Below are 15,250 nucleotides of genomic sequence, written 5' to 3' on the forward strand. Positions count from 1 at the left end.
ATTTATTTACTAAGGAGGGACATTCTGGAAAATGCCACCTCAGGGTATCAGATTAAGGAGCATTTCTTCCTATTGGCGAAAATGGTTAGAAAAGCTACTGAGTGTGCTGTCTTGAGCTGACTTTAATAAATCTTTTAAAAATGATGGTCAAGAACTCTCGGGACCTGGAGGGGGGGCTCTTTGGAGCCTGAAATTCCATTCGCCGTAGAAAATGTTTGCTTTGGCTCTTCAGAGGAAACGCTCATATGACTTCTATGTGAGGGGACAGAAAAGGGAACAGATTAGATGGCCCAATCTAAAATTGAAAACCACAGCAATATCTTATATTTCTAAAAAAACCAAGACAAAACCCCACATCACTCCCCCAGTGTCACATAAGAGTAAGCACATACGTGTGCCTGACATGCAGGAGGCGCTGGGTTAGACGCCCAGCACCAAACACCACAACCAAACCTAAAACCAGGAGACTGTGCTGGGGTTCATGAGCGTATTCATGAGCAGTACTAGGAAAAATGCATAGCCTTCCATTTCTCTTAGGGAATATCACTGACTTAGAAACGCCATGCTTAGAGAACTTAAATCCATAACCTCTAAGAAGACTACGTTCATTTGTCGTTCAATGCGTAAGGCTCCAGGCTTCAATGGAGGACGAAGAAATGTTTATAAATAAATGGACACCAGAAGGAGCGGTATACGTGTTCCACTTATGACCAGAGCCTAGACTACCTCCCGGGGAAAGATGGTGGGTGGAAAAGGATGATTTAAAACAGTTAGTGAGGCAGAATGCCGGGGACGTTCCTTCCTTCCTGCAAATGTGGGATACGACAGATGAGGAAGCAACAGAACATTAAGTTGCTTAGAGGCTGAGCAATCACAAGGCCAGGCTACAGGGGCTGTGTCACCACTTTTACAGCCCAGAAGACGGATTTCACCAAGGCCAATAGTACCCTAGAGGAGAAGAGAGCCTGGCCCTCCAGGGACGGCTTCCTTCTCTAGTTAAGGATGTAGGGCTTCACTGACTCCACTTCAGTGTCTGGGACTGGCTGGTTCCCGTCCCAGGAGCAGTATGGGGAATGCTGATGAGTGAATGGTGTGCTGGGAGGTGGGTAGACAAAGCCCAGGCTTGTGAGTGCGTGTGGGCGAGCTAGGCCTGTCCCCCTTCTCCCTGACAGGGACTGTGCTACGGAGCTGCCATGACACTGGGTTGGTCAAGTTTGATCTGGCTCTTTACTTTGGTCCTGGTGGAGCTATTGCTCTTCCTGCATGGAGACTCCAGGGCCGCTTGTCTTGAGGACTGTGTAAGAGAGGCCCAGGCGGGCTCTCAAGTAGAACCAGCTCAGGCTCAGTGAGATCCCGGCTTGCAGCTCGGTTCTTACTACTGCTCTCCTATCTGTGTCGTGTTGTATTTTAAAGAGACAGTAGTTATGTTGTTGGCGCCAAGGTTGCCAAACCTAAATGAGAGAGAAATGGCAAGAGAACCCAAACTGAAGGCAGTCTATAATCGACGGCCCACGGAAGACGGACAAACTCAATCACTGCCAGTGAAGCTGGCCCAGGAGTCTATTCCACATGGAGCCTCTCTGGTGCTGGCACCAGTGCTGCTGGACAAGGCTGGGGGTGCCTGAGACTGAATGGGAGGAAGGCAGGAAGGGCCTAGAAGTTGCCCAGAGCACCTTAAAATTCAATCCATGATCATGCACCATTTTTTCGACAATGGCTTTCTTGTTCCCTCAAAGGACAAAACCACCACTCATCCTCTCTCGGGTATCAGTTCTGATGGATCAGAGAAAGCAGTCGGCAGCTAGCTCACCTGTGGTCTGTTGTGTCTGCACACCATCCACCTGAGGTAGGGGCCCAAGTGTCCCTTCGTCATTAAAGGCCAAAATTGGTTTCAAGGGAATTTCTGGGCTCTCGTTGGTGACGTCTAATCTGGACGCTTTTGATCCAACAGGTAAGTTTATAATTTCTTCAAAATTTTCATTTTGTGTGGACATTCCATTTTCATTTGGCTGCTTCTCCAAATCTGGAGAACTGGGGATGTGAAAGATCAAAAATGAGATGATTAAAATTAAGCTTAATTTTAGAACAATAATTTTAAAATGATTTTATGGCTTTGAAATAAAACACAAACTCAGGGCCATAAAGATGGTCCGGGAGGGGAGGCATTTGCTGCCAGACGATGGCAGCCCTGATAACCCGGTTTGCTCCCAGAATCCACCCACAAGAGGAAGGGGAGAACATCACAAGATTGTCCCCTAGCCTCCACACAGGTGCCCTCCAATAATCAATAAAGATACGACATTGACCATATCATTATTAGCAAATGGATGGGGAGCTGAGACAGATTCGCATCTTATATTAAAAAATGTATAAAGTTCATCAGATAGGACGTTTGTTAGAACGACCATTACCAATGGAGACAGGCCATCATCAGCTCTTCAATATCTTTACTTTATACCTTGAGATACGGTGTCTCTACATAGTCCTGGCTATCCTGGAACTTACTATGCAGAACAGATTGGCCCTGAACTCAGAGAGATCCACCTGCCTCTGCCTGGGATGAAAGAAATGTGCCAGCCGCCACACCTGACTTTTTCAATTCTTAGAGAAATTAAATTACATTAACTTATTTGTGTGTGAGCACAGACATGTACTTGCCATGGTGTTTAGGCAAGAAAAGGTCGAAAGCAACCTGAGGAGACAGTTCTCTCCTTCTAATGAGAGGGTCCTGGGGATGGGGCTCAGGTCATCGGGATCGATGACACTCACTTCTACCTGCTGAGCCATTTTGCTGGTCCCACCTTTTCCAGTTCTATGTGAGCCTGGGCATGGTGGCAGACATCTCTAGTTCTAGCACTCGGGAGGCAGAGTCAGGAGGATCTCTGTAAACGAGGCTAGCCTGGTCTACGCAATGAGTTAGTTACAGGTCAACCGGCATGAGAACCTGATGCCCATAACATTCTCTAAGCTTTTAGTGGGGAATTGTTATGTGGAAAGCATACCGGAGGAGAGGGCTTAGGGCCTGAACAAGAGTCCTGGCCAGGATGCAAAACAGGGAAGAACCTTATCCGTGGCTGGTGAGGATGTAAATTAGCTCCCATCGTCTCTGTATGAAGACGGGGTACCGTCAATCTGGAGGTCAGGCTAGACCCAATGAAACGTAGCTAAGGATAAACCTTGAATTTCAGGCATTCCTGTCTCAGTATCCCAGGTTCTGGGATTACAAGTGTGTGCTTTCTTGCTCTTGTTTTATGAGTTTTCCTTTGTTGTTGAGTTGGGGGGAGGGGGAGTGTCTCATTCTGTAGCCCAGGTTGGCCTCAAATCCAACTTCTTTAGTCTCCTATGTGTTGGAATTATAGTCATGAACCAACGGTCATCTCTCTTTTGGTTTCTGAACAGTCTTGCTATGCAGCGCTGACCAGTCAAATCTCCAATAATCTCATGCCTCAGTTTCCTTAAATCCTGGGGTTATTGTACCCAGCCTTTTCAATACATCAAAAACACTGGCATTTGACACACTCGTCGTACAGGAGGAGCTGAGTCCTTCCCCCTCCTCTCCATTTCTGTTCTAAGCAGGCCATTCTGCTTTGAGCTCTCTCTGTAGCCCAAGCTGGCCTTGCATTTTTTTTTACTCTGCTTCAGATTTCCAAGAAGCCAGGTTTGCAAGGTTGCACCAGTGAGGCTGGCTACAATCTTCTTTAACATGCATTCAAACCTCACCATGAGGAGTAAAGAAAAGAGTGACTTCCCTTTCCTTATTTAGAGTTACAAGTTCTATAAAAAATTACGGTGACAAATTAAGAATAAACCTTTCAGTTAAAACTCTGGCATTCTACCTGAGTGGGAAGAACATAGCAGTAGTTTGTAACACACACACACACACACACACACACACACACACACACACACACACCCCTCTGAAAAAGGCCTCAGTTGCTGAACTCACCTCTCTGTGGTCACTTTTGATTGCTGCAAAGCCACTCCATGTGTGCTGTCTGCAGACCCGACATGTCCTGGAGAGTTCACACCTGGCAGGGCAGACACCTCTGCACAGAGGAAGGAGAGCAAACAGTTACTAATAAATCACCATCAAGCCCACTCGCTAGGAACCAGAACCTGGATCTAGGACCTGACTGGACAACTCACTGCCCGTGGGATGCTGGGCAAGCCAAGCCCTAATCCTTCCTGCCTGACAGGCTTTGCCCGTGTTAACACGGCCAGTTTGCACTCTCAGTCAGTTGAAGAGCAGAAATAACTGTTAGCATTAGTTTTGTTTGTGCTAAGCTAGTTCTGGACATACACACTGAAATCAAAGCAGCTGAGGAGGTGACTGGCTGACACAGAACACTCTTCCTGAGGGATTCAGAGCAAATCCCTGTAGGAGAGGAATCCATGCTTTACAAACTCAGCTGAGTTCAGTCACACTTAGAAGGATGTGATTTCACAAATGGAGGCTCACAGTGTGCATCCCTAACTTCACCACCTAATTTGCTACTCAACGTAGGGAGTTCAGCTTAAGGCAACCGTATTGACATCTGACCCAAACCTAAGGCGGGGTATATTGAAGTCTTATCATCCTCGACAGCCCCTATCAGCAGTAACCTTGGAAATGCCACGTTAGGCAATGGGGCTGGGTGAGCTGCTACACTTGAACTGGTTCAATTCTGAGCAGAGCAAACCAACACGGAGGGTTAATGTAGGGTGTTCTCTGGACAAACACGACCAGAGCATCAGTGACTAAGCCTGGGATCGCCACATGATCGCCACTGCCCAGGAGCTTTACGCAGAGACAAAACTAATTCTAGACGGGGCTACAGAAATTAAGGTGACTCCACTTTTATTTACGTTTTAAAATCTCCAAGAAACAGTAAGTTCCCCAAAGACCATGGTTACTTGTTAAAGAACAAATTATAATGAAATCAGCCTGTTTTAAAGTGTACTTCTCTTGAAGTCAGATTTAGAGAGAGAATGTTTTAAATCTTTTATTCTAAGACTTGTCATAAATACAAGTTATGAATGTGTAAGTCTAAGCTGGGGGTGGCAGTGTGGGCCTATATGTAATACTAGCACTTGGGAGTCAGAGGGAGGAGGACAAGGAGCTTAGGATTCTCCTCAGGTATACTGAGAATTCAGATCTAGAATCTAGGTCAGACAAAATCCTATCAGGATGTGCACATTTAAAGTCATCAGTCAGGGGCTGGAGACATGGCTCAGTGGTTAGAGCACTGACTGCTCTTCCAGAGGTCCTGAGTTCAATTCCCAGCAACCACATGGTGGCTCACAACCGTCTGTATTGGGATCTGGTGCCCTCCTCTGGTGTGTCTGAAGAGAGCAAGTGTACTCACATAAAATAAATAAATCTTATAAAGTCATCAGTTAGACCAGTGGTTCTCAGCCTTCCTAACGCTGTAACCGTTTCATCCAGCTCACACTGTGGTGACCCCAACCAAAAATATTTTTGTTGCTACTTCATAACTGTAATTTTGCTACTTAGTTATGAGTCATGATGTAAATATCGGCTATTCCACCCCCAAAGGGCTTGTGACCCACAGGTTGAGAACCACTGTCTTAGAGACTGGAGAGATGGCTCAGTGGTTAAAATCTGCCATGCCAGGCAGTTTGCAACCAGGAGACCAGACATCCTCTTCCGGCCTCTGTGGGCACACATGTGCACTGACAGCAGATCTGTGGGCACACACACACACGTACTCGTGCACTGACAGCAGATCTGTGGGCACACACACGCACGCGTGCACTGACAGCAGAGATACCTGTCTCCCCGGCGAGAACTCCTTTGACTATGTCACCATTGCTTTGCCCAGTGGTTTTCTAGAAAAAGAAACCAACATAGAACTTTAAGCTGAAGTTCCAAAGTGCTCACTGGATACCTGTAAGGACCTGGGTGTGATCTCTAAGGCACAGGGGTGACTGGAAAGGAAAAAAAAGCCATGTCAAGGACAGTTAGAGCCAGCAGGGCACAGGCCTGCAGTCCCCAGCACTTGGGAAGCAGGCAGGAGAGGTAGGATGTTCAAGGCCATGTTCAGTGAGGCCAGCCTGAGGGGCATGACTGCCTCCCGGAACAAGAGTAGCTAGAAGAGGCCAAGGCAGCACCTTATCCGCTGTCTCTGTCCTCCTGGTTCTTCTCATGATCTCTTCAAGTCGCTGCAAAAAGAGCACAGAAGAGCGGATGAGATACACGACACACGTCAGTCTGGCACGTCCCGGCCATAATAAGAAGTAACAGATTATTAGAATGAAGAGAAAATATGATCCGCAGTTCTTTGTCTAACTGGATTTATTACTAGAGGTGGGAACCACTTCAGCTCCTGCGGTGGAATACCTTGCTCTGGGGAAGGTGGAGATTCTGGGGGCTTTCTTGGAATTAATACTGAGGGCCGTTTCTTGGGCAAGGAGAGAACATTTTGTTCCTGACCAAAGCACCAGTCTTTTGGCTTCAGGCAACCTGAGACCCAGAACCATGCCCGGTCCAGGCTTCAACCTTAGCCCCTACCTTCTTCCTCTCCAGGCGCTCCTGCTCTTCTTTCTGAAAATGTTTCTCTCGTTCCTGCCGAGCCTTCTCTGCCTCCTCCCGGGCTCGGGCTTCTTCTTCTTTCTGAAAATAAAATTGCTACCACTGCTTAGGCTCCCCCGCGGGCAGGCAGGCAGAGACCATGATGGCGCCCAGCACCCTACTCACCTTGGAGACCACCCCTCCCACCCCCGCAAACCCCGTGGTCCACACCTGCTTCTGCACGCGCTCCACCTCCTCCCTCTCCCACCGCTCCCGCTCCTCTTCAGCCAGACGCAGCGCCAGCTCCTCTCTCTTGCGCGCCTGCTCAGCTTCCAGCCTGCGCGCTTCCTCTTCCCTGCGACTTCGCTCTTCAGCCACCCTTCGCGCCAATTCCTCTCTCTTTTGTCTGGGAAAAGACAAGAATGAAGGCACTTCTTCCGAGAGATGCCGGGTATGACAAGGGCAGCAGACCTGGAGGAGAGCCCAGCCTTGGCCACATTCTCCTGCGGATGTGGAACAAACTCCCCTCATCCTCCCCACCTCCAGCGTCATTTCTGTCCGAAGCAGCATACGAGCAATGATATTGGGGGGTGGCTTGCTTTTTCAGAGGAGCTACAACTCATCTTTAAAGGGGGGAGACTTGACTACCTGAACATAGATGCTCATACATCTACACAGACATCCTCCAAGCATTCAGAGAACAGAAAGAACTCAAAATGTATGCAACTCCTTGAATTAGACAGAACTTTCCACCTTTTAGACATTTTCTTACCCATGTTGGTATGCTGCTATTCAGAAGAAAATTTGATTTTAAGACTAGTTCTGGGGATGTAGTTCAGTTGATAGAGTGTTTGCCTGGCATAGACAAGTCCTAGGCTCGATACTCAGCATCCAATGAGCAAGTGTGGCTCGGGACTGACCCTCCACGCTCTGGAGGGAGCAGGAGGAACACAAGTGCGGTGCCTTCTCTGGCTGTAGGGCACTAACAGCCCTTACCTCTCCAGCTCTTCCTTCTCCTTCCTCTCCCGTTCTTCCTTCTCCCTTTGCTCTCTGGCTAGACGCCTCTTCTCAGCCAGCAGCCTCGTAGCCTCTTCTGGGTCAGTGGTGCCTGCAGAAGTCTTAGGAACTACACCGACACTCACAGAGGATGGTGATGGTGGTGCTGGGGCTGGGTCCGTAGCTGGATTGGGGGCTGGTACAGCTGTACAAATAGGTACAAGGAGAAAACCAAGTGGAACGAAAGCCCAAGGGACAGAAACTGGCATTCCCCCGCCCCAGGTCTGGGACTCATCATTCTCAAAGAGAAGGGAACGTGCACCACTGTGTGTTCTCACGGTTTCGCCATATTCTGTCCATCTGTAGCCAAGCAACCGACAACAAAGCTGCATGCCTAAGTGAGACATTCGACAAAGCTCACTCTGTCACGTCTTACTGTCACAACAGTTAAATCAGTTAGCAATAACTGTGTACCGAGGCCCGTGTCTGGGTCTGTGGGAAGCTCTACTCCCAGCAGAGTGAAGGCAAGCCTGCCATTCGCCTTTTATTACAAGTATCTCTGCTTTGGTGACTTTGTTGCTACAGCATGGAAGCCTTTTAAAAGGCATCATTAGCACCCAGGCCACACCCAGGACTCAGGCTGGGCAGGGGACACCCAACCAAGAGGTGTCTTTTATTTACTTTGATTAAGGTTTAAAATACCCCCACCCCATTCTGGACACAGGATTTTTGTGAAGCTCAGGGCTTGTTCAGAGCCAGTTCACGATCTTCCTGCTCTAGCCGCCTAACTTGGGGTCAAAAGTGTGCACCATTCTACTTTGCTAAGTGTCCTCTTTTCCCGAGGGTGTGGTGACACACCTTTAAGCTCAGCACTTGGGAGACAGCCTGGGATACATGGTGAGACTTCCTAGCCAGGAGGAAGCAATAGCCTTTCCAGGGACAGGCACACAACTGCCACACGTCTGGTCCCAAGAGTGCTTTGGGGAAATGTTCAACTGGGTTTAGATTTAGGAGGACGACTGAGAACGGAACTTGAGTGGTCTTGTCATGACTCTGGTGTCGGGTGGCACCAGAGACTTCATTCCCAAATGCTCCTTTGCAAGATCACAGTCTGACTCAGTCCACAGCTTTCTCTCCCCTTCTCCTTTTCCCTTGGGATTGAATCTCGACCCTCATGCATGCTGGGCAAGCACCAGACCACAGAGCAACACACCCAGCCCTTTGTATACCTGGTTTTTACTCTCATTGAGTTGCCCATCTCAGACAGGCCTTGAACTTGACATCTGAGAGCTTCGGCCTCCACCACAGCTAGGATTACCAGTAAGAAATACAGGCCCAGTCTTTCACAGCATTTTGCTGTTTTGGGTCCTTATCTTCCTTTGGAATGAAGCCAGCCCTGGACCCTTCTATTCCAACATTGTAACTTGTTCTTGGGTTCCACCCTCAAACCTCAAATTGTATTTTATGTGAAAATAATTTTCAGCAAGAAAATATTGAATTCCTAGTTCCTGGGGACGCCAAACAGCACTGACTTATCTTACCGAAGACAACCACTGGGCCTCTGATCTCTGTCGGACACTACACTAAACCAGTGGTCCTCAAATCTGGTGTGGAAGTGGTTTGTTCTTGAGCAGATATTCTGACCCAGTAGATCTGAGGTAAGGCCAGGATTTGTGGTCTGAAAAATTCTGGAGGTGTCAGTTTAATATTTTTAGAAATCCTTTGAAAATATTTTAAAAAATACAGATTAGGCTGTGGAAGTTGCTTGGAGTGCCTGCCTGGTATGCAGAGTCCAAGCCTAATGCCAAGGCGCCATCAGACTGGGCCTGATGACATATACCTGTTCTCTTAGCAACGTGGGAGGAAACCACAAAAGGGATTAAAAAGGTCAAGGCCGTCCTTGGCCACACAGTGCACTCACAATGCAGAGTGAAGGGAGAGAGAGACAGGAATGGGTGGGGAGAGAAGAGAAAGAATGAGAACATGAATTTCTAATACCCAGTAATGAAAAAGGAGTTAAATAAAACCATGCACAAACAGGGCAAGCCCAGAGAACACGGGCTCACACGCCAGCACCAGCCGGTCCATTCTTACCAGGGTCAGGTGGCTTCACGGGTGTCCTCTCTTCAACTGTGACCTCCTCCACCTTCACTAATGGCACCCTGCCCTTTATTGTGGGGTCACTGGCCACTTTCTTCTCGGGGTCTTTTTTCTCAGGCTCCACTTTCACTTCTCTCTTGACAGGGCGGATGTTGCCAGGAGACGAGGAAGAAGCAGCAGCTCTGACGGGGCCAGGAGTCAAGGAGGATGCCGGTCGGGGTATCCCGGGCAGATGAGGCATGGACTTGGATGGGGGCCTGGGCCACAGAAGACAGGGACAATGAGTGGTCAGGACCGGCTTACCTGAACCCACAACACCCACACGTGTAAAACCGAGCAGACATTGGGATAGGAGTGTTTTCCTGTTTGTGGTAAATGTGGAAAAGGAACCGCTAACGATTCCTTTCTCCTTTTGCTAACAGGCAGCTTGCTGTCCCCAAGGTCACAGGCACAGTTGAGGACAGAGCTAATTCTCCAATGTGGACCCTCCCTTCCTCCTCCACCACACTCACCAAAGGCGGGCTGGAGCTGGGGATCTCGCCTTGAGATTAGATGGAGACAGAGTCCTTCGGACACCAGGGGAAACGTGGAAGGGAATGTGTTCTCGTTCTCTTTTATAGCTCTGGGTTCAGGGAAACTCGATAATTAGAACTTTCATATTAATGATATCCAACGACAAACTACAGACCATCCAGTGTTTTTAAGAATTTTAGACAGTTCCTAAACTACGTCATGAAGGGAGTAAAGGAAAGGGGGAAATGATATAATGATATTATAATCTCAAAAAATAAACAAAAAAGTACAAATTTTTAAAAATCGTCTATGCTTTCTAACATTACCTGGAATCACCTTACCTTGTCTCTCATAGATGCTCCTTTTGTTTTTGCCACACTGAGGATTAAACCCCAGGCTTCATACAAGGCCAGTGCCCTACCACTGAGCCACACGTCCAGCTCCATTTAAAAAAACCTTTAAGCATATTCTACCTTTGTATTCTTTAGCAGTTTTCTTCTGCTTTGGAAAATACCATCACTTAGTCATTTGTTTCCATGTCTTATCTCAGATCCGTAGTCCCCTTTTCTCCCCAAGGAAAGTGGGGCTAGGGTGAGTTCTTCCCCAGGAAGGGTTCCAACAGTGGATGGAAACACCAGCCCTCCCCGATGGCTGCCTAGTGCCCAGCCAGAGAAGACCAGAGATGGGTTCTGAGGTTCTGAAGTCAACAGGGAAGAGCTGGGAGGGGATGGAAGGAGGCAAGAGGAAGCCCAGGTATTTGAAGAATCTCAAGCTGGGGGCAGGGAGGGGAGGGGAGAGAATGGAGGAGGGGGAGAACAAAGTCCAGAAGAAGAAGAAGAGAAAAAGTAGAAAGCTCCAAGGCTCTGACCTGCTATGGCGGCAGGGAGGCTGGCCAGGCACCTCTGGCCAATACAGCACCAGGGAACATGGGGCAGGCTCACCGCACTCAGCCAGGGCTGCCAGTGAGCACTCACGAGGCTCCCTCTGCGTTTAGGTTGCTTCTCTCCTAACTTCCAGAGCTCTGGAGCAGTGTCCTAGCTGGCTGACAGGGCTGCAAGCGTAGGAGACCCCCGGTGTCGCTACTATCTCTGCTGAGTTCCTACCCCAGAAGAGCTGAGGGCAAAGGGGAGCTTTCCACCGTGCGGGGGCCCGGTCTGTCTCAATCCAGTTGCACGACCACCCTCAGCTCTGACTGACTCCTCAAAGGCAGGTGGGCCTTGAACGGGTGCAGTCTCTGGGCGGTGAACCGCAGTCACCAGGCCGGTTCACTCCGGAGAGGTGAACAGAGGCTGGGGAGACTGAACTAGGGGGCAGGGCCTGCCTTTCTTCCTAAGGCTAAAGTACCAAGGCAAGTCCTTCCTTTTTCCTTTAAAAACATTTATTTATTATATATAAGTACACTGTAGCTGTCTTCAGACACACCAGAAGGGGGCATCGGATCCCACTACAGACGGTTGTGAGCCACCCTGTGGTTGCTGGGAACTGAACTTAGCACCTCTGGAAGAGCAGTCAGTGCTCTTAACCACTGAGCCATCTCTCCAGCCCTTAAAAACATTTTAAAACATACATTTATTTATTTCCTTATTTGTTTATTCCGTTTTGAGTATATGCCTGTGTTGAGTCAAAGGACAACTTGTGAAAGAGTTGGTTTTCTCCTTCTGGCATGTAGGCTCTGGGGATGGAACTGGGATCATCCTGCTTGCCAGCGAGTACGTACCTTTATCTGTTGCTGGCCCATCTCTTGTGTGTGTGTGTGTCTGTGTGTGTGTGTCTGTGTGTCTGTGTGTGTCTGTGTCTGTGTATGTCTGTGTGTGTCTGTGTGTGTAGGGTCTCTAGCTGTCCTGAACTTACTATGTAGACCAGGGTGGCCTTGAACTAGAGACCTCCCTGCCTTTGTCTCCAGAGTGTTGGGATTAAAGGTGCGCACCACCACACGTAGCTTGTAAAAATATTTTGATGTGGCTTAGATAAGATCAAGGAGGACAGAGTGGGGAAGTCAGAAAGAGAAGTGCAGTGTGAGGTACCTGGGCCTAACTTTGACCATCTGGGTTTCCTGGGCCAGGGCCGGGAATGGACCTATGCCCTCTGACAGTCTTCATCAAGGTGACAGTGAACTGGCAATGGCCACGAGAGCCCAAACTGGGGCTCTGTCCTTCTCTTTTCAGTCTTCTGTTGCCCTTACATCCAGCCACCTGTCTGGGCACTACACACACACACACACACACACACACACACACACACTCACTCCTGTGGTTTGCATCCTGGTGTGAGTTAATGGGTAGCAATAGCTACAATCGTCCTTCCTCTGAACCCTCTCCACAATGCTGAGCACATAGAGCTGCTCAAGCCAACCAGCTGCCGACCAACATGCAGGGGTTTACAATATCTGAAAAGGAACCAACTCAACCGCTCGATTTCCCGGTTCTAAAATATATTTTAGAGTAGTAACAGTTAAAACAGCATGGTACTGGCATGTAGATGCAGGATTGCTGACCAATCGAATAGTCTGGAAATTGTGAAGTCTGGGACCACTCAACAAGGGAAGGACAGGCTTGAGCAAATGGTACTGAGGAAGTGGTATATTCACATGAGAAACAGTGAAATGGACTCTTCCTTTATACAACGAACATGAACTCAAAATGGATGAGTCTTAAAACTGTAAAAAGGCATTATACTATCCAGAAAAGTTTCTCATCACGGGACCTGTTTGTTACTAATTTATGGACCCAAAGCACAGGAAACAATATAAAAACGGACACATGAACATCAAACAAAAATTTCTATAGGTCAAAAGCCACAGAAGACTGAAGAGGCAACCTATGCCTCTCTGGCTGGGAGCCATTATCTAGAATAAACACTTAACTCCCACAATGCAATAACTTGTTCCCTGACTTAAAACCGGCCTGAGATGGTACAGGTTTGGTGTTAAGGCACTTGCATGTGCAAGGCCCAGACTGGATCGGCAGCAGCATACACACACACACACACACACACACACCCTTAGATGTGCCACGCCACTGAGATGCACATCAAAATTATGAGGAATCCCTGATGCTTAGTAAATTGGACATTATAAAAACCAACACAGAAAACAGCGAGTGCTGGCATGAAGAAACTGGAATCCTTATGCATGATTTAGACAGGAACTCGAAAGGGTGCAGTCACTAGGCAAAACAGTGTGGCGGTTCAGAAACTTAGATTTAGCATGATTCTGCAACTCCCGTCTTGGTGTGTGCATGTATGCATGCGTGTGCTGGTGTCTATGCACACATGGAAGTCAGGGGCTCGGGACTTCCTCAATCGTTTCCCCTCCTTGTATTTTGAGACAGGGTCTCTCACTGAACCTGGAGCTTGCCATGTCAGCGAGACGGGCTGGCCAGCAAGCCCGTGGATCTGTCTGTCTGTCTGTCTGTCCATATGCCAATGCTGGCATTATGGCCATGAGGCCACACTCGTCTTTCCCGTTCATGTCTGAGCTCCTAACACTCGCGCATCAAGCACTTTACACACTGAGCCACATCCCTCGCCTGTACACACTTTAAAAACACTTGATCACAAGGCAGTGACAAGTCTAGCTGATCACACATGGGAAGGATCGACAGACAGAACCAAAGCTCAAAGGCTGGCAGGCCTTCTTAGCTTCTACCACCTTCAGAAGGTGTCAAGATAATTTCCCTTCGGCAAATACTTTCCCCTACTGTGTATGCCCCCAAGGTGCTCCCTGTCACGTTTTGTCTGAGGCTAGGACCTCCAAAGCATTGTGAAGCGAGTGCAGTCCCAGCTCACAGACATCAGAAGTAGGTTCACCTTTGGCTGCAGGGCTGTGAGCCTGCCTCAGTTATGAACCCCACTGATGGGGCCCACAAAAAACTCTCGTAGGCAAAAATCCACAAGCTCTCACAGCCCTCACACATGCCTCTAAGTAAAACCTTTTAAAGTATCCATCAGCTTTAAACATGAGAACCGCTCTGTCTGGCACAATTTTGTTAGTTTTTATTTTGTTTTTTAAGGCTCTAGCCTCCACAACCAAGGTCACATTATCATCCGTGCCGGACAAGCAGTGACATGGTGGAACGGGGACGTCATGACTGAAGTCCAGGGTTCAAAGCCGTAGAGCAATGTCTGCATCTTCCAAGCACAGCACATAAGCTCACAGTTTAAACAAAGAAGGACTCCAGGAGACACTCATGACCTTGCTGCATTTACAGCACACGCTCAGGGTACACATACTACCTACCCTTCCCCTCAAACACTCGCCCAATAGCCTTACAAGCGTTGCCTACTCAACAGAAACTGTTTCCAAATCCTCCAGCGTGCTTAAGATAGGGGCTGTGGCAGGCAGAACCCCCTCGAGTGAGTCACCCGCAGAGGTCCGCCAGCTTTATGGTTGGGGTAAAAGGTCGAGGCAGCAAGCCAGGTCTATTTTCCTTCAAAGGCAGCATGGTTTCTGACCCTGAAAATGCTTCCTAACTACTTACTTGTAGAAAGGTCCCAGCAGAATAGGCCTGCCACTCATTTGTGCTTTAGGAAAGAGCAGCTTCAAATGTTTACGGAGAGCAAGACCCCCAAGTGAGAGGCAGTGAGGGCAGGAGCACAGCCAGCTCGGGTTATAATGGTGGGGTGGGGTAGGGTGTAGCGGTTTCCCTGATCTTGTGCCTAGAGTCTTCCTGAGGGCAGAGCCCGCTCTGCAGACAAACGGCCTGACTCCCGGCACACGGGCCTCTCCAGACAGTACTCACCGATATCCCGTGAATGGTCCTCCTCCGCGCAGAGCCCTCGGCCGGCGTTATAAAGAGTTTTGGTCGATCCACTGGGTTTCTAGAGTGTGCAGTTTTGAAGGGCGTGGTGATGGGGCTGCAAGATGCTAAATGAGGACAAATGGGGATAACTAGAGCATAGGTGATTTTACACGAGAGCGAGAGCGAGAGCGAGAGCGAGAGAGCGCGAGAGAGCGAGCGAGCGAGAGAGCGCGAGAGAGCGAGCCAGAGGAGCAGGTGAAGAGAGAAAAAAAAAGTGGGGAGATGTTATTTCCTAGAGTGCCCAGCCCCGAGATCCTCAACTCTCCTTATACCTGCAAACCTGGGAGGTGCCCGGCTGACAGACCTCGAATGTAACACTACTGGTTGGTTT

The 15,250-nt window shown here is 48.7% G+C and overlaps 1 protein-coding gene across 1 annotated transcript in view; it reads right to left on the reverse strand.

Annotated features, from left to right (window-relative positions):
• Positions 1-1,460: 1,460 nt before the first annotated feature.
• Positions 1,461-15,250, reverse strand: part of Map7 (microtubule associated protein 7) — a 102,228-nt gene continuing 88,438 nt past the window's right edge. Inside the window, 10 exon segments of the mRNA XM_032894934.1 lie at positions 1,461-2,031; positions 3,947-4,046; positions 5,772-5,829; positions 6,112-6,162; positions 6,512-6,613; positions 6,743-6,917; positions 7,508-7,712; positions 9,566-9,864; positions 10,120-10,229; positions 14,860-14,984. Of these exon segments, the coding sequence (XP_032750825.1) occupies positions 1,782-2,031; positions 3,947-4,046; positions 5,772-5,829; positions 6,112-6,162; positions 6,512-6,613; positions 6,743-6,917; positions 7,508-7,712; positions 9,566-9,864; positions 10,120-10,229; positions 14,860-14,984 (1,475 nt within the window). The 3' untranslated portion in view covers positions 1,461-1,781.

Source organism: Rattus rattus, chromosome 2 (assembly GCF_011064425.1).
Source record: "Rattus rattus isolate New Zealand chromosome 2, Rrattus_CSIRO_v1, whole genome shotgun sequence".
Taxonomy (NCBI): domain Eukaryota; kingdom Metazoa; phylum Chordata; class Mammalia; order Rodentia; family Muridae; genus Rattus; species Rattus rattus.